The sequence below is a fragment of the Malaya genurostris genome, chromosome 1 (genome assembly GCF_030247185.1).
Source record: "Malaya genurostris strain Urasoe2022 chromosome 1, Malgen_1.1, whole genome shotgun sequence".
In the NCBI taxonomy this organism is placed as follows: Eukaryota; Metazoa; Arthropoda; class Insecta; order Diptera; family Culicidae; genus Malaya; species Malaya genurostris.
This window is the reverse complement of record NC_080570.1, coordinates 1,349,155-1,369,523: the sequence shown is the minus strand read 5'-3', so window position 1 is coordinate 1,369,523 and position 20,369 is coordinate 1,349,155. Positions and strand designations below refer to the sequence as shown.

Below are 20,369 nucleotides of genomic sequence, written 5' to 3'. Positions count from 1 at the left end.
GTCTGTATATTCAATTAGCTTGGTATCGTTGCTTAGATTTTGATTATCGCATAGTTATCAGGTTTATTATTTTTGTTCGATTGTGAACTAGAAGTTGATGTTGAACCTTTTCCGGCGACATTTCAATTTGGCGAAATGACCGTGACCCAAACAAAAATATTATCTCGACGCAGCACTACACAGTACATGGCTCGATCTAAATCAATGCTAATGCTAGCATTTCTATGAAAGAAAATATCAAATATATTTTTTGGGATAGATTACTGGTTCAAAGATTGCAAATAATTGACACTGATTCTACCACCAGGTCATCTCGATGGTATCTGGAGAAGGCAAGACAAGAAAATCACTGCCATCAAAATTGCACGAAATACAGATTTAATTAATACTGAAGCTCTTTTTAAATACTGCAACATTACACGTTTAGGTACATTAAGGTGAGACTAACGAGAGCAAGTAAAATTGCACCGCCGCAGAACTGCATCAATACTTGCACTAGCGTTCCAATGGAAAAAAATATGTCAAACAGTTCTTCGATGCTGCTGAGAATAATTTGCTTTGGTTCGGTGTGAACAGCGCTTAATCAATTGATGAATTGATTTGAGCACGAATTAAATCTGATTAGAAGAACTAGTTGAAGAATACCAATTAAAGTCATGTAATTATAAACCTTTCTGGTCCAACAGATATTTCCTATCAATACTCAGCGTACAGAGGTGGCATTATTATTTCAACATGAACTGCCAATGCTCTGATGAATCGAAGACAAAGCGTTAAACAAATGGAAACAGTCATTTGCACTAAATAAATAAGTCGTTAATTCCTTTCTGAGACGCCATTGCAAATTGTTTAACATAAACTGCTAATGCACTGATGAATCGAAGACGTCATTTGCGCCTCGCACAAAACAATACCTTTAAGGTACCAAAACCTCTGAATGTTTTATGTGATTATGTTGTTTGTTTTCGAAGGGTTCACGTGTTTTCAATTTGTGCGTATTCCCCGGTTAGTTGTATTATGTGATTTAACTGCAATGTAGACGATAATCATTTACTGACAAAATACTTATCTTTGCAAAAGTTCCTGTTTCGTATGGTTGCTAGGAATAAAATCTCAATTTTGATATGGAAAAAATTTTCGCTTCTGTTCTCCTCCATGATATACAAATTTTGAATCAACAATTGTCAGTGACAGGCGCGGCATTCTACTTTAGCCATAACTGTACTATAAATACCCATATCGGATGCAGTTGGTTGATGATTAAATCTGTTTTTCTGTCATTCAGCCACTGAAATCAATAAAATGAAATCGGTTTTGTTCCCTTATCAGATGGGGTATCATTGGAGAAGATAAGGAAAAGTTCGAATTTCTCTTAATTGGATTCGAGTTTTCGTCCGATGGAACACAAGCTGGTAAACTGATCGTAGCAGTTTACTCTGTCGTTATTCTGCATTCATTCTGCATTGAATCTCATTTTTGTATGACACTTGTGCCAATACAAGATATCTACGTAACGTGATTATTGATGAACGTGCAATTGGAGTGAGAATTCTAAAACCTTCATGACCATGCATGTAGTTTTTTACTTTTGAGATCTTTACTGAATACTGATTGGAAAAATTCAAAACTGGAATTTCAATTCGTTCGAGACAATTCTAAATCGTTTACGGTTGGCGCAAAGAGACAAATAACATTGTAGTACTTTGAACAATAATACGATTTCTAGAAGAGATACTTGATGCACAGAAGGTAAAGAGGTTTGAATCTTTTGGAAAAGTACGGCTCGACTCTATTCGTCGAGAAGGAAGTATGCAGGATTTTTCCCCGGATAACCGTGATTATGTACGTGTATTAAATCTTAGCTTGATAAACTCGGTTCCCTCTTACGTGGTCTTCGGCGGGACACAAGCTACCCATGTAAATCACTGGTTCCCTACGGTCAACACTAGCCATATACTTTCAAAGACCTACTAAGTATGGCAGCTTTGCGAGAAATCGGATAACAAGGCAATTATATGGTTTTTTAAGAGTATTCCACAGGTATTGCTTTTTTTAATGTGAAACGCATCTTTGTTTTCTATATAGGGTGCAAATTAGAAATTCAAGAAAAATAATATAAAAAAGGGTTAGGTTTTTATAGTTCAGTAAATTTTACTAAATATATAGGTAAATATTTCTAAAATATCGAGGATCTATTATGTTTTAAATTGGTGTCACTTTGAACGAAAAATGTTAAATTCACATTGTTGGTCGACCGAGTAGAGAATGAAACTCAATCGCAATACTTAAGGAATGTACAACATTTTAAGTCGGATATTTTTGAAACTGTCAGAGAATAAATAAACACATATTAGCTATGTTTTTGCATAGTTGGTTTATCCAACTTGCTCTCCTAAGGTAAATGCCATTGCCCGTACATTGAATTTCACACTACCCATTAAATACTATGCAACTTTTGCACTATCTTTCTTAGACACTTTTATACAGTGTTCCTTCAAATCCTTGTTCTTTTTTTGAGTCCTTCGTTACTTAGAAGACATGAACAAAAAGTTATACACAGAAAAAAGTGTTACATTTTTTCCGAGTACAGTCATTAAAATTTATCTCCAAAGCTGAACGTCGCTTAGGGATCATTTCCAAAATGTCGAATACTCTTATGTCATTGAGTAAAATTATTGTAATTTTGACTTTCGTGATTCAAAGTAGATTGGAAGTACACTGGGGTCTCTTTTTACGCAGTTTTTTATCCGGTTTCTTTTTACGCGGATTTCCTAAGCTACGCGGATTTCCGAAGTTACGCGGTTTTTTTTGCGCGGTAGTTTTTTACGCGGTACGTATCCCCCGCGTAAAAAGAGACCTCAGTGTACTGATTAAAATGAAAATTTGTTTCAAATTTTTGCTCGTTTCAACACTTTTAGTAATGTTAAAATAAATCTACTCAGTTTTAATTACTTATTAAAATAGTCCCTATTTTCAGCTACGCATCGTGTTGTGTATCACGCTAATTAGTTACCATGTCGTAAAGCAGTTTTCTATGCAAGTTGGCCTACGGCGAACTAAAAAAAATCTCGAATAACAGACTCACTATGCTCATTTCTAGTGTGTCTCTGCCATCATCTCCTCGTATCCACTTGGGTTCAGTGCAGCTACCTACATAATTTAAGTTTAATGAAATAAATGTAATAATCGTCACAGAAAATTGAGCATGTCGAGTGAAAAAGTCATGAAGCACACAAAAACGAAATGTTAATTACGGTTAAATAGAATCATTGGGAATCATCATCATGCGCTGTTTGGATGCTGGCTCTGCTGACTGATATACAAAAGTAGCATGGCAAAGCCACAGGCCCGTCGGAAAGGGAACACTCGTGGAGGTAACTCGACTCGTAAATGCAACCATTTAGCACTCAAAACAGGAGCGCGCAGTTGAAAAAAATTGTACTCGCCATACAGAAACGATAAATGTACATGACGGCAGAGCCGCCGTGGTCGTCCAGAGAATATCAGTGCAGGCGATGAGTGAGAGTGTAGAACAGGCGAGCGATGCGCGATGGAGATGAAATGAAACGAAGATTATAAAATGTGTGTTTTTAATTATTTTTCACTCGTCCCCTATTCCGCCGCCATCCCGGTGCTGCAGGCATATCTGCAAAAGAGACCTGAGGTCGCTTTTGAGAGATGTCATCACGCGACAGGAGAAATCGAGAAATATTCTACATAAAGCTTTGAAAACGATTTATTTATACCATACACCATTAGAGATTTAATTAAATAGGTGGATGCACACGCATACGGTTTACACAATGTCAAATGGCCCGAAGACCGTCTCGATTAGGCACGACTGAGACTAGATTCGCTGTGTGTTCCTGCTAAATTGGCTGAGAATCACGAAGAAGACGGGTCGCACCAGGTACACCTGCAACAGGCAGATGGCAGAATCGGGTGGCCTGTGATTGGAATGTTGCCATATTAGCGGACCATAGCTATTTAGTGGCAATGTCGGATATTTTCGACGTTCGTACTAATTTTAATCAGAATGCCAGCTTCGAGTATAATTATTCTTCGTTGAATAGAACCCACATACATAGCAATTATAATAGTTTAAAATAGAACAACTTTTCCTAATGTCGATTAATGGACGAACCTTCTCGCGAGAGGATTATGATACCCATGATGATGTAGTAAAATTTTTCAAAATGTTTTTAAACATTTACATATATAACTAATAGTTTGTTTTATTTGTTATAATCCTATATTAATCTGTTTCTGAAATGAATAAACTACCAATGAATTGGTTGGACTGGAAGAATTCTACACTAACCCCATCCACTACTTTCCGATTTCTTGTCATAGATTTGTAACAATTTGTGATGAAATTCCGATTTATCGTTAGCTAACTCACATTAGCCAGCATAGTCCAAATCATCATACTTATCTATAGTTTGTTCAATCATATCATTCCACGTAAAACCTGGACGACAGGACCTCAAGCGGTGTGCTCTCAAGCGTGATGCCACTCGAATGGGATGAGAGCTTGAACGCCGTTGTACATGGCCGAACCATCGCATTTGATACATGCTTACTTTTCTTTGTAATCCGTCTTTTCTGTAAAAGTTGTTTAGAGTTCAAAATAGTTTTTCATCGCGCTGTACGTTCATTTTTTGTAATAGGGCCTGGGGTCCACCAGGAGATTGATAGTACCTATTAGCTTTCTCCGGACAGTACCAGCCTACATGCCGTGTGGAATCCGGCAGGGAAAAACGAACCAAGAATAGATCAACTAGGTTCCTGCTTCCATGTCGACAATTGCAGGAGTTTCGTTTTCCTTTCAGTTAGCAGATATTTTCAACGTTTCACTTTTGATTATTCTATTTTACTAAATTGTCTCTTCATTCAACCTATCAATTTCCGTCTAGTGTGCGCAAATCCGTTGATATTTCAATGTTAATAGCAGAGATAACATATATCGGTATATTGAATACATAGTAAAAAATACTTGATATTAATATTTAAAAAAATAAATTAATTTTTTTTTCTCGGTAGCCGGCTGCCCAGATCAACCAATATAACCAATTAATAATTTTAATAAATAATTAAAATAATAAAGCGGATATTAAAAAGAATTAAGACGCGCGTAAAATATTTTTACCTTTATCAATTTAAATCACCCAAATTGGTTTTATAAAAACTGTTTAGAATATGGCTTCAATATAGGGTATTGTTGAAACGTTCACTCGGGAAGTCAGTGAGTTTAGTGGTGCATCCGAGCATCTTGAAATCGGAATATACTGAGTCGCGCGCGTATAATACCAATACTGAAATTTTTACTAACAAATATCCTTCTCCCGTAACACTTGTGGAGTGCGCAGTAGTATATACGGCCTCTAGTAACAACAAGTGTTGGACTAACATCCCTTCCTATTCCTTAGACGATCTACGTTCGGGCCTGGCCGGCGCCGGTACTGATCAATGAATTCTGGGGTTACCAGAAGATGTACATAGAAGGATGATTTACCAGTCCCAGGTCGGATCATCTAGAGGTTCCCTGTACAATTTCAGCTAATCCCGATCAGTAACGGAGTAGCAACCAGGGGTGGTCGCTCAAGCTCAAGCTCAAGCTTTAATCGTGGATTGTTCTGTTCTTTAATTTGTTGCCATTCATAATGTCTTTCTCGTAAAAGTTTTGGCTCATATAGACAATAAACTCTAGTAATTGATTTTCACAAGTTTTGTTTTAATGCTAATTTTGCAAAACTAAGAAATTTTCGCAATGCAAAAAAATATAAGATGCCGTAGTTTCTAACAAGTCTCTATAGACGTGTGTGGCCTGGCGTTGTTCTGATGGAATACGACACCTCTGCTGTGGACCACATCTGAACACGTTTCTAATCAATCGCCATCAATTCTCATCAATGGTCACTTTCCAGTTCTACCTAAAGTCCGGCAGCAATTTTAATTGTCCGACCGTGCTTTGACCACGATCGTTTTAGCACAATGTTTTCGAATGTGATCCACTTCTTATCTTCATTGTGTTTGGTCAAGGATTTGTAGATGAAAATATGTTTTTTGTATACATTAATTTAGCACCCCATTTTTAACACCTACAATTATGTGATCGATACATTAGGTAATATCACCCACAACTGCGATTTCCTAAAAAAAGGATTTCTGTTTACCCAGTCTGATATGTATCAGTTCATATCTCTGGAACCAGAATTCCGAGCGCAATGAACATCATGAACTTTATCTATTTTATCTGAATGCAGTTCCAAGTTTACCATGAATGAATGTGTCTTCCTATTTACTTGAACATTTGTCAACATAATTATTTCGTTTCGTTCGTGTCGTTTTCTTTCGACGAAAATCGGGACAACTTTTGAACCAAATAAGCGTCTTCTTAAAGAAGTGCTTCTTCTAATATTTATCACAAAAAAGTGCAACTGAAGTCTAAAATTTGAATATATCGGTGAACCGAATGGTATCGTGAATGGTTTGAACGATTCAATGGGTGATATTAACTTATCAGAAAACAAGTACCCCAGAAGTCCTAAATACTTTTAAGACGAGGATTTGAAGGAGATTCCGTGCCAAATGCAAGAATAGACTGAGCGTGAGCGTGTCACTTGAAGCAATTTTCCTGCACCTGAAGGTATCCTAAAGGGGTCATCCAAAAGGTTGGAAATTAGGTGCCGTGCAATTTGAAACTGAGAAATGTCGTTCGGCAATGTTTCTTGTTCAAAGTGTTTGCTGGAACGCCCTAGTAGGAGACTTTTTGTACTGGTAAATTAATTATGATAATTCTAATAAGAAAAACAATATAAATCGTCAGCAAAGCGAAATATTCACGTCGATTGGTTAAAGATCTACATAACAGTTCGGCTGAAAAGTTCGTATCGTCTAATAGAAACACACATTTTTTTTGCCAAAATTCGCTTTTATTATTCAACATAATTGCCATTAGAGGCGATACAGCGATTATAGCGATCTTCCAACTTTTCGATACCATTTTTTGTAGTACGATTTGTCCTTTACCTCAAAATAGGCCTCAGTTTCAGCGATTACCTCTTCATTGCTTCTAAATTTTTTACCAGCGAGCATTCTCTTGAGGTCTGAGAACAGGAAAAAGTCACTGGGGGCCAAATCTGGAGAATACGGTGAATGAGGGAGCAATTCGAAGCCCAATTCGTTCAATTTCAGCATGGTTTTCATCGACTTGTGACACGGTGCATTGTCTTGATGAAACAAAACTTTTTTCTTCTTCAAATGAGGCCGTTTTTTTTTAAATTTCGTCCTTCAAACGCTCTAATAACGCTATATAATAGTCACTGTTGATGGAGTTTCCCTTTGCAAGGTAGTCGATGAAAATTATACCATGCGAATCCCAAAATACAGACGCCATAACCTTACCGGCCGATTGTTGAGTCTTTCCACGCTTTGGGTTCGGTTCATCGCGTGCAGTCCACTCAGCTGACTGTCGATTGGACTCCGGAGTGAAGTGATGGAGCCATGTTTCGTCCTTTGTTATATATCGACGAAAAAATCGGTTTTATTTCGATATAACAGCTCCAAACACTGCTCAGAATCATCAATTCGTTGTTGTTTTTGATCGATTGTGAGCTCACGCGGCACCCATTTTGCACAAAGCTTTCTCATATCCAAATATTCGTGAATAATATGTCCAACACGTTCCTTTGATATCTTTAGAGTGTCAGCTATCTCGATCAACTTCACTTTACGGTCATTGAAAATCATTTTGTGGATTTTTTTCACATTTTCATCGGTAACAGCCTCTTTTGGACGTCTTCGGTGCTCATATGACCAGTACGAAATTTTGCAAACCTCTTACGAATTGTTGCTTCGCCCGGTGCAGAGTCTGGATAACACTCATCAAGCCATTTTTTGGTATCGGCGGCACTTTTTTTCATCAAAAAGTAGTGTTTCATCAACACACGAAATTCCTTTTTTTCCATTTTTTTCACAATAACAAAAGTAACTTCACTCAAAATGCAATATCTCACAAACTAATAATCAGACAGCTGTCAAATTTATACACGTATCTTTTGAAGGTTGGTACTAACTGAAAATGGTATGGGTTTAATTCTAGTGGCGCCCTTTCATAGAAACGATACGAACTTTTCAGCCGACCTGTTATCCCACGCATTGTTCAGTTTCCGGCAATTACACGGAGAAAAAATATTGCAAACTGATGATGGCGTCTCGTGACAAAATTTATAAATTGTGCCATTCTTATGTGGTATGTAACAGTTCGTTGTAAGTAATACTATAGATTCAGGAATGGATATTCGCTCGCATCTTTCAATACAATGAAATAACGATATACTATTTAATGGGAATTTTTTATTAAACTCATTTCGAATCATCGATACTATAGAAGAATTCGGTGCTCTGCACGTCGAGCAAATCTGTCAATAACTTAATCAATAAAACCCCTTCGACGTTGAAACTGAGACAGCCATTTGTTTTCAACTGCCATAAGCATAAACAATGAAGTCTCTCGTGGCAATGGGCATACAAGTTCTCACAGAGCAAAGCGTGACAGAGAACAACAAATCGCAGTGCTAAGCTTAGTAATACCTTCTTTTCTTGAATCTGTGCTGTGACTTATGTGCACGGAAAAAATACTAAAAAGGAATACTTGAAATTTTGAGTTGGATGTATATGAGATGTGTGAAAATGCAGGCTGTTTCGGTGCTCAAGACAAAGAGCTCGAGTTATAAGCGCCACGTATTAGCTACAGCAATGCGATGTGAAAAGATCGTTTGGCTGCCATTGACCGGCAAGCTTAAGTAGCTTAGGGTGAATTTGTGCATACTGTGCTGTACTATTTTTCATATTCGGAACCTAAAATAATAAAATAAAATAAAATAATTGAGAAGGGGATGCAGTTAGTTCCTTCAATTTGTCCGGTTGTGCAGTGCACGAGGTGCACATGAGGACGAGACGCTTCTGGCAAACATAAATTCCGGGTAATTCTTACGATTATTTTATTGATATAGTGACTAATTAAAAAAAAACTTATTTTTAATTTACTCTTGGTTTGAAGTGGCCTATCAATCGTTTTGTTGTTTAAAACTACCGGGTGGTAACCATAATAGAGAAATGTGCTTTGAAATAAAGCCGCTTTAAAAACACATTCTGAATATTAGTCTAAAGCTTCATTAGCTTTGGCATTTGCACCCAATGCTGTATAAATTTTAAAAATACTTGTAGCAAATAAAGATACCTTTGCTTATATACACAACATTTCTAAATATAATTACCTATCGCCATCGATCAATTCGAACCTGTTGCGAATCTTATGTAAGTATCACCGTACTGTTCATTCGTAAGAAGCAAAGTCTTGGTACTACATTTTGATGCGGAACATGAAATTCAACTGTTTCAACGCATTTTGTAACCAAATATCAACATGCATGTCAGTTCGTTCGCATATATTTTCTAATTTCCATACACAAAAAAAAAGTTTCAATAAAAAAGCAACATGTTCCATCATAAATTCAAATTTTGTTGCTCTTGACGGGGCGCAACTAAAATGAGGAAATATCTTTTCTGTTGCCTATCCTTTAATAACTTTCCAACTCTTCGAATGCCCATTCAAGCGGACGTGAAGAAGGGTACAGTATTTCATCATCATCCCGAATGATTTATTTTGCCGAAACCTGAAATCTCAATCAAACCAAGACTGCCATCATCAGTCATAAAAATCATTTTTGGAGAGTCGTCAAAACGCACACGGACAAGAAAGGGAAACGGTGACGATAAACGAATCGGCCAGACCCTAATAATAAAACAGGTTTATATTTTATTGGAATAAATTGTCATAAAACATGTCCCTTTTTCTTCGTGCGGGACCGCATTCGTCGTAATGTGTGATGCCAAATATTTTCTTCCCATAATTGATTCCCGTTCCTACCTCGTGCACAAGTTGTTCAGCTGCTGAATCAAAACCGAACGATGCCCGCCTAGCTAGTTAAGCTTGTGCTCGATCAAGCATACATAATATGAAAACAATTAACAAAATTGATTTTCATTACATATTGAATACTCAATCACGGATTTCAAGCTATATTGGCTCCGGCAAACAGTTCTCCGCCCGGACTGATGTTTTCCAATATGCATATTTATTCTGCTTTTATGTTTTATATCGTATTTTAAACGCTTTCAATACAAACATGCACATTTAGGCGGGGAGTATGGGGTGAGATGGATGGAATGCAAGTCGTACATTAATTGGCTGCAATCTATTGAAGGTTCTTAGAGCAGCGAATCCATGTTGACGTAGAGCGAAACTGCCACGTAATTTAACGATACTCAAACACCCCATTTAGCTCCGTTCCACTCCTCCGTTGTATCGGGGTGTGAAGCACTGGCAAACGAGAGGAAAGAGATTTGTGCATAAACGCCACAAACGACAAGTTTACTCTGAAATGTATCTCTCTTGTTCGTATGTTGATGTTTTGTTCTCCGTGAGAGGGCAATCAGAGACGGCGGATGGGTGGTCCTGGTCATATGGCAACGTGTAATGCTGCCTGCATCCAGTTGCCAGCCGTCTGCTGGAGCAAGGGCAATCGGATAAAGGGAGGGTAAATACTTGAAAACCAATCAATTAACAGTATAGGGAACATCGGAGGGTAGAGCAACTCGCGATTGTCGGTCGATTTGAGTGGAGGAATATTTTCATGATTAGCTAATCATTAGCTGCTTTGAAACGTGACAATTAGCGAAAGCAATTAGATTGTTACACTTCAATGAGCAAATGTGTGTCTATTCCTCGAAACCACGAGTGCCTTATGCTGCTATGTCAATTCGAAAATCATTCCGGGTTCAAAATTGACTGTGATATGAATCATAAACAGGTCAGCTCCCATTTATCCGATTATTTCGCTAACTGCCTTTCGAGCCACGGAAATGCTGCTACAAGCTGCTCTTCTGATTGCTGACTTCATTTTCTTCTACATAATAATAAACACAAATACGATGCAACGATGCCATAACACAGTTGATAATGGAAAGGGAGAAGCAGAGGCGCATCGAAATTCCCTTCTGACGCGCGTTTATGATGCTACTGCTGCTGAGTTGTGGTATGTCGATGAACAAGAGAAATCCGAAGCGGGAGGGCATTTCAGAAGGAGGGTCCAATTAAATATACATATAGCGACAATCAAATCGATACAAACAATATGCTGCAATTCATCCTCTGGATATCGCCAGATCGAACAATGAGCAGACTAAGTGATGTATCATCATCATCATCATCATCATCATCATCAGCATCATCATCATCATCAGCATCATGGCTGTCAGCATCGCCAAGAATTGTGTTATTAATAATTGAATAAAATTTGCATTCAAACGATAAATGGCTGCTAAACGATTTTTGCTGCTGCACTACAAGAGAGTATGAAAACCCGGATTGTGGATCATTAGCCAGAAACTTTTGCGAGTATAATATTAGTTGATGGGATGAGAGAATGATATCCCTCTCGGTCGGTTTGCAGCATCGAATGTTTTGCGATGCGAGAGTGAATACAATTGCACAAGCACTTGATTTTTATTGATTTAATTAGGTAATTATCGCATAAATAAATCGCTCGATGATGTGCTGGCTGTTGAGAAGCGCACACGGTATTCACTTGGATTGTCGATTCGATAGAACGGAATTGTGCACTCTCAACTTATTTTCCTATGCGCGATCCATAATTGCTTGTCGGCAAAAAGGCTATTGTTAATAAATTTTTTCTCAATAAAAAAAACTCACAATCGAAAATGTATTAAAAAAATTCATTCCATTATCAACCCCAGCATTATTTAATTTCAATGCTTAAACAACACCACACCTAACTTGCAACTATTCGATATGCCTAAGGATATAATAACAATAGCTCGGTTATGCTTGCCGCCGTAAATGTTCAATATTTGTTTGGAATGCAATAACGAAAACATAACGGATGACCTGTGCAGTGCAGGCTGCTGTTTGAGCTCGAATGAACGGTCATCTATTGACCAAGAAATCTAAAATCGGAATGCACGACTATTGACCCGTTTGAATAGCGTTGTAAAATTAGTTACTTTGGTTGAGTGTTTTTTTGTTGTTGCAGAATGCTTCAGTACAGGCAGGAACTCCGAAAATACATGAGCATTTTGTAGATTTTCGAACTATGTATTGTTGGTTTCATGTTTCGTTTGGGTTTTTGTTTTCATCTTAAGTTGTACTTTCGAAGTTGACGGGTTTGATTTTGGATCATGTCATTTTTAATATGTGGTTTCTGGCAGTTTTCTCACTTCATAGCTTAATGCATAAAATATAAAAGAGCAATTCAAGAAATGAATTCGATGCAAGATTGATTTTTCAAGAAAGCGGATGTTGATTGCTAATTAAAGTGCACGCAGAAATATTTCGGTTGTTTAAAACAACAAAAAGATTAGTTGCTCAACAAACCACCAAAAATTGTTTCAATCAAATATAACTTAGAATTGAACGAAATATGCTTGAACATTTGGTTTGTACGTAAAGTATATATTTAAATTCGATTTCTTCGCGTTTCGCCTTCGGCTCGTCAGTGTTTAAAGCAGTTTAAATTGAACCGCCATCTCCGCCTAACAGTTCAGTTTGAACCGCTGAGCAAACGCAAAGTCCACACTATTCATGTGGCCCTTTAAGGATATGACACTAGGTGCCATATCCTATCTGACGTCTCGGACGAAAACGAGTAACGACCGTCTGCTTAGCGGTTCAAATTGAACTGTTAGGCGGAGATAGCGGATTTGAACTGCTTTAAGCACTGATGAGCCGAAGGCGAAACGCGAAGAAATCGAAAATATGTTTGTTTTAAACTAGAATATGTTTGTTCCAAACAAATGTTGGTTGTTTGGAAAAAGATTGAGTTAAACCAGAATTGTCATTGTCACTATATCAAAAATTACAAATACAATTACCCGAAATTTATTTATTTTTACAATATTTTTTTCTGCGTGTATGAAAAAATCAGCAAAAAAACAAAACTTTATTTTCCTGATCTAAAAGTCATAAATATTTTAGCGTTTTAGCTTGCTTATACGGTTTTTGACGTAAATGCGTCTTACTATGATACACTTTTTCCAAATTTGCCGCGACCTTTCGCGTGTTTTAAAGCTAGGTTCGCGAACTATATTTGGATTATGGAACAACATTCTTGGGGGAATGAATTTTGGAACTGAATTCAGAAGCTGTGTTCTGGTTCTCCGGAATCTGAACGTAATTTCAAGTTTAGAATTTTGTTACAGAATTCAGTTTTAGAATATAGTTCCAGATCACAGGTTCAGAAATTGAAACTATGTCTTTGGAACTGGTTGCTTGACTAGATTTTTGAACTAGATTTTGTTCCTCAATTTATATATTTGGAATTTGAATGTAGAATTCTGATATAGGAATTCAACTTGAGAACTAAATTCAGTTTATGACTTTTAGATTAGGATTCTGGAACTAAATATTAGATCTGAACTCCGAATTTTGGAACTGACTTCTAAACAAGAATATAATTCCTGAATCCAGTTCTAGAATTTAAATCGTAAATTTAGTTTCAGATTTCAGGACCTGCATGCTGGAACTAAATTCGAAACTTGGATTCTGTAACTAATTTTTTTACTGAACTCAGTTCCTTTATTCAGGTTCGGAACTCAGGTTCAGATATTAGTTCTAGAACTTCTGGATTCTGAAAATGAGTGAAGTTTCATAATTCAAGAACTAAATTCATGAACTCTTAATTTTCATTGCGAACCATAATTTTGTAACTGAATGCTGAGCCCTTTCCATATTTCGACTTTTTCCTTATACAAAAAGCAGAAATGCATGAAATGTCAATTTTTTTCGAAACATGTATCAAACAAACAAACCCTAGATCTCGACGATTCATGAATTTTAAAGACATCCAAGAAGAATAATCATTTCAATACGAATTCTTGAAATTATAAGGTTTTAATGCGATACGTCCCCCGCTTAAAAATGCTTCACGTGTAGGCAATTGGACATCATTTTGAACAATTTACAGTTGACGAATTACAACAAGATTCCACATAACTCAAACAAGTTCAGTTATATACGTCTATTTACGGGAAAATTAATTTTTTTTATTCAAACATTTCTAAAATTTTCAACTGATGATCTATACATTTTCACAGGGCAATCGATTTGAAATTTTCCTAACTGCAATTTCCGGGAAGCGGTGGATACGTACCTCATAAAAAACGAATATTATTTCATTTGCATTCAGTTAACGGAAAATACCGCAAACATTTGCCTGGTCGATATACCAAAGCAAATGCTTTGATGTTAAGTACCTAATAAAGTCAACAAGTTTTCTTGGAAATTCCGTTCTGAAGATCATGAATCGATTATCTGTTATTTCAATTATCAGATATTTCAGAAGTACGGTTGTAGGCCAACAAATCTTTCATTTGTCGTTATTTGAAACCAATTGCAATTACAATATTAAGACAATTGTACGATTAGGCGAAATGACCCTTTCTGCGAAACGATCCTTTCGGCGAAATGGCTTTCGGTGAATCAGCTTTCGGCAAAATGGCAATGACCCAACGTGTCATGCATTTCTATGACATCTGGTATAAAAACAAAATCGATTAAGGAAATTTCCAAAATTCCCAATCCCAGAAAGATGAAAGTTCTAAGAAATTTGTTTTGGAATAACACCAGATTGACTAGTTTTTATTCAAGTTTCAAATATTGTTTGGAGAAATCGTCTAACACATGGATCAATAAGTCCCGAGACTAATAATGGAAACAACATTTTTTTTTGCAACATTTTATTCATCAACATAATCACCTTTTAGGGTGATACAATGGTTTCAACGTTTTTCCAATTTTTCAATACTATATTTATTAAAAAAAATTATCTTTCGCTTCGAAATAAGCTTCAGTTTCAGCGATGACCTCCTCATTTGAGCCAAATCTTTTTCCCTGGAGCATTTTTTTAAGATCAGTAAAGAGCCAGTAGTCACTGGGGGCTAAATCTGGCGAGTATGGGGGGGTGGGGAAGCAGATCAAAGCCCAATTCGTTCAATTTCGCCATTGTTTTCATCGACTTGTGCCAGGCTGTTTTTGTTCCATCGAAAGCAATCGCGGCACCCACTTGGAAAAAAACCTTATTCATGCTCAATTTTTCATGAAGCATAGTAAATACACTTCCGTATGATATCTGTGTCATCTCAGCAATCTCCCGGAGCTTCACTTTACGATCTTTCATTATAATTTTTGTCACTTCACTCACATTTTCCGGTTTAACGGCTTCCACAGGTCTACCCGAGCGTTCCGCGTCATTTGTGTCGGTACGACCACGTTTAAACTCGGCGAACCACCGATAAATCGTTGCTTTTGATGGACAAGAGTCCGGATAACATTTTTCAATCCATTGTTTCGCTTGCACGATGTTTTTACCCATTAAAAACAATGTTTTATCAAAACACGAAACTCGGTTTTTCCATTTTTTAAACAAACTACAAAACGACTTTACTCCAACCTCGATAACTCAGCTGTTTCTGGTCGGATCGACATAAAATTTTTACCCGTTTCAAGCAAAGGTTAGTACTCTAGAAAGACGTGGTTACTGGTTTACTACGAGCGACATCTCTGCTTTAGTCTCGGGACTTATTGATCCATGTGTTAATAAAAATGTAAGTAATATGAGAAAGGAATCATTACATCACTAGCTGGATTAAAACAGGTATTTTGTGTTTCTAGCATCATTGTGTTGCTCAAGAAATATGGAAGATGGCTAGAAACCAAAAATTTTCTTGAATATGTTCGAAAGACATGGTCATAAAGTATGCCCTCGTGTAGGTTTCGAGCCTTCCAATCGCTAGTTCCCGTCAAAAGTATGAAATTCTACTCGTGACTCTCATCGATCCTTAGTGTCTCCTACAAATCCTCACGCACATTTTTCGCACTGCGTTCATGCCACCAAGGTTTGTTAGCGATCACTGTTCCTCGACTAGTGATTGGGAGAACACAGATTTGAATCCTGCTCGAGAGGGCAGATCATTTTGCCAATGTCTGCTGCATTACATTTTCAAGAATTTTTCTCGGTTCCTAGCCATCAATGTTGCTCAAAGAACAGGAAAATATTAGACGTACTGTATAGCCGTAACAAAGAAAAAAAAATATTCCCTTGAAGTCTGTCAATACTTAACTTCTCATTTCTAAATCTATGGTTGTCCCCCAAGAGCCAGACCGTATCTGATAAAAATGTTCGAGGCTGCTAATACGTTAGTTATTTCCTACTAGAAATCTAAAGCCGTCATTGCTATTGAGTACTAGGAACACAAGAGACTATTACGAAATCGTCGAGAAATTACTCTTCTCAAATGACGAATTAGAAACTAGACCCAATTGGCTCAAGTGGCATGTAAACGGTCGCAAATTTGTATGAAGTGATTGCAACTGTATTAGAATCTACCAAACTATTGCGACGGTTTTAGACTGTTCATCACACGCAATAAAATATGCATTCCTTTTTCTTTTATAACATTGTAAAACGATTTCGCTACTAAACTCTTGATGAATAAAGTTCATTATTTACTAGTATCGGTGGTTTGATCATTTTACCAATTACGTGGAAATCAATTCCAAACGGTAATGATGGAAACAAATCTCGGTCCTAAATAATTCAAACGCACAAGATTATAACATTTTTTCCAATGGTGAAATCTGCTCGTATTTTGTATTTGTCATCGTTGTTAAGTTGCGAACCGCTTTGTTGAATGAAAATCTCCCTCGCATCGAAACGTGTATCCTGTTCAATAATGCAATTACGTACTTCTCCAGTGGTGAGTGATGCAAAGCCTGTAACGATTCCTAACCGCAGCAAACAATAGGTGACCAAAGACTTCTCGCTAAGCTACCGTGGCTTCCGCTATCCGATATGACCCAGGCTGAGGAGGTTCGCGAAGTGAATCAAGTGTGCATCACAAATGCACCGGATTTACACACTCAGGCGGCTCAGGCAGATCGCAAAGCATCTCCCCAGCCACTGCAGCCACCTCCACCACCACCACCACCACCACCGCGTTCATCATCCACAGCAACCGATGCCAACAGTGACGATTGGAACAGTACAAATATCAACGTTTTCACGACCGGGTATTCTAACAAATGGCACCCGCACGTGTACGCAAATCCTCCCAAACACCCAACCCCCCACTCCATCATGGATATCCTTAGCTGGAAAGGGTCCCTTAGCAATAACCCGTCACCCATTACTGAGTCTACTGACAATTACGTGGTGCCATATATGTTGGAAAATCTGAGCGTTACAAAAGAAGATGACCAACCGCTCAATCTGTGCATTGCTAAAGCATCGACGCAATTGGATAAATCCTACGAAGAAGGTACAATCCTTAAAAAATGATTTATTTCTAAAATTAATTTGATTTTCGTTTTGACAGATACAACACAAGAATCCATTCGTTCTATTAGTCGTGAGCGAGCTCATTCTACCGATGCGGAATCGGAAATTTACGGATCGAACGAGTCCCAGCATTCACTGAAGGACACTTCCTCGTCGGGTGCACAGAGATTGGAGGCGCTAACGATGAGCTCAAAAAAGAACAGCCGGTCGGAATCTGGGCTGGATCCGGATGATACAGATGACCTTCATCTGGATGATAGTAACAGGAGAAAGAAAAAGGCCCGAACAACCTTCACCGGGCGGCAGATATTTGAGTTGGAGAAACAATTTGAAGTAAAAAAATATCTTTCATCCAGTGAACGAACGGAAATGGCTAAGCTGCTGAATGTGACGGAAACCCAAGTAAGTAGAACTGTGTGTTTGTGTTTTATGGTAAATTTCTTACTGCACTATTTATTCACGAGTCACTATTCATTCCCGTTAATCTCAGGGAAGTTGTTCATCAAATGGCCTAAGAGATCATAAAACCCATTTCTTTTCTTTGAACTGAACCTGAAACGTGTTTATTTCAAATGGTAGTTCTGTTTGTATGAATTGCCATATTTTAAATGTTCTCCGTAAGCCTTTATTTATTTTAGCTCACAAATGAGTTGTTTTCAACACTTGGCAGATTTTATTGGGCCATTTCCATCACCCGCGTGACTTTTGACTGCAGAAAAAGAAACACCGGTGTCTGTCCCCTCATCCTTGCTACTATTATCGTTTCAGCTTCTGAACTCACGCCGGTTTATAATACAGTTTGTCAAAAAAAAAATCAAATTGCGGTAAACATGAAACAACACTTAAATCATTTATGAGTCCGCTTCATTAGCGCTGAGCTATCTTTAGTGTGCTCAACTCGGCTAAACTAGCGCATCGGCTTGCGATGACAACGCCGCTGATGATGGTGATTCGTTAAGAGTAGTTCTTCCTGCCTATTTCTCTATCCTCCAAATCTTTCGGCAGAAAAAAGATGCACACACACACCCCGGGCGCGTTCGTTCTGACGAAGATGTATTAGAGGATATAAAATTAAAATTGAAATGTTTATTTTTTCTCTCCTTACTCTGTTTCCACTTCACATCTCCGTCTTTTTCGGACCAAAAGAAACGGCTCGTTTGCCCATAACAATCATAAAAACCGATAGATATAAAAAGATCTTAACAAAATATGCTATTTTTACCACTATTCATCATTTCGAATGGCTCATTTTTGTCGTTTCCTTTACAGTCTAAATCGTCTAAATTGGTGTGTCAAAGAATAAATTACTCAAGAGCCAATTTTCAAGTCGCTGAAGCCTGGTTGGTTCATCTCACCGGAGATCATCTTCCGAGGCAGAGCATCGAACGAGCGTGTGTTTGTGGGGATATGTTTGACATTTTCAGCACCCTACGTCGTTCTACGATGTTATTCTCTGCTAGATTGGATCAATTAGTAGACGGATTCGGATTGTTGCATTTTCGACATTTTTCACCGGCGCTCTTTTCGAAGCGCGTATCTCATCCCTGCTATTATACCTGACGGGAGTTCGTTGCATCTCCGACCTCTCCGGCTAAGGTGCAAGAATGCGTCCTACACCGCCATTGATTTATCGGCTTCGGTCGGGCGGCTAGCTGAAAGAAAAAAAAATTAAGACCATCGATTATGGGATTCGTTTTTTGGTTTCCGGGATTCATTGGGGGAGATTAACCGTGGATGCCGCACGTGGCAGTTGAACGCAATTTGTTACGAAAATTTGAATTATGGTGATTGATTTCCACTGCCACCAATGTTTCTCAGTTCGTCGTACAGATTGATACCAATTGATTAGAGAGCTATTTCTGCCATTACTCGAATTTTTACTGTGTTGACTTGAACTATGAGCCTCACATGATAGAATACTCATTTTCCGTCCTTGGTCTTGAGCGTCCAATCGGTTACTGGAACCGGATTCCTCTATGCTAGATGTAGCTCACCGAATAAACCCAGAACGAGGTCTACCTTTAGGTACCCTTAATCCTATTCCAAGATCAGAAAAGGGTACAGATTAGCTACTTTGAAACTTGTTAAATAAATGATAAACTAACTGTTCCCTGCGATATATTCTTACTACAGCTTTCTATCTGGTACATCTTGGAAGCAATTTTGAAGAAGAAATTTCAACACCTAACGAAAAATTGGCTAATAATATTTTGATTAATTTTCGAAAAGCTTGCTCTAACGGGTAGAACCTCCGGAGTGCTTCAAGGAAGTCATCTTGAATCGTTTATATTTTTACTTTATTTCAACGACTTAAACTTCTCGATTAGGTGCATGATACTACATTTTGCTGATGACTTCAATCTATTTAATATCATAAAATCCTCGCGAGTTGGTCTGTTTCGCACTTCCTCTTTCGTCTTCCTTAGAGATACGCTTCGAACCATTCAGGTTACCAAAACCGACGCAAACTGGTTGAGCGCGATTTATTTTTTATCCATCGTGGTATTTACAAGGACGAATTTCACGCCAACTTGAGCAAATTCTGGTAACACCCTCTCAGATATGAATGAAACTTTCTGTATATGTAGACTTTGTCACAAAAAGGCACTTTACATACTCTGTTTTTTTCAAATTTATCTAGGCTGCCTTTTGAAAAGGGCTAAACTATTTCAACCATTTTTTTGCAAATAGTGCAAATAGTTATTGTCGAAAAATTCTTCGAATTTGCTGGAGAAGAAAAAGTTTTTGTTGGAAAACCTTACAATATATGGAAGGTTGACAGGAAACATAATTATCTGTTTTGGAACAAAATTTCATTGAAAAAAGAATGATGTTTTTTGTAATTTGACTTTAAATTTTTAAGATCGAAAAACAATTTAAGAAATTTAAGAATCTTTTTAATCGTATAACATTTTTTGTAGGCTATGTCATTTTTTGAAATTAACTATT

General features: G+C 37.5%; 1 protein-coding gene across 7 annotated transcripts in view; it reads left to right on the top strand.

Annotated features, from left to right (window-relative positions):
• Positions 1-20,369, top strand: part of LOC131429164 (homeobox protein HMX3) — a 31,408-nt gene that overhangs the window by 9,312 nt on the left and 1,727 nt on the right. For all 7 annotated transcript variants that reach the window (XM_058593251.1, XM_058593233.1, XM_058593219.1 and 4 more), the window contains 2 exons: positions 16,838-17,400; positions 17,458-17,822. In XM_058593251.1, coding sequence (XP_058449234.1) covers positions 16,935-17,400; positions 17,458-17,822 — 831 coding nt within the window. In that variant the 5' untranslated portion in view covers positions 16,838-16,934. The remainder of the gene's footprint in view (positions 1-16,837; positions 17,401-17,457; positions 17,823-20,369) is intronic.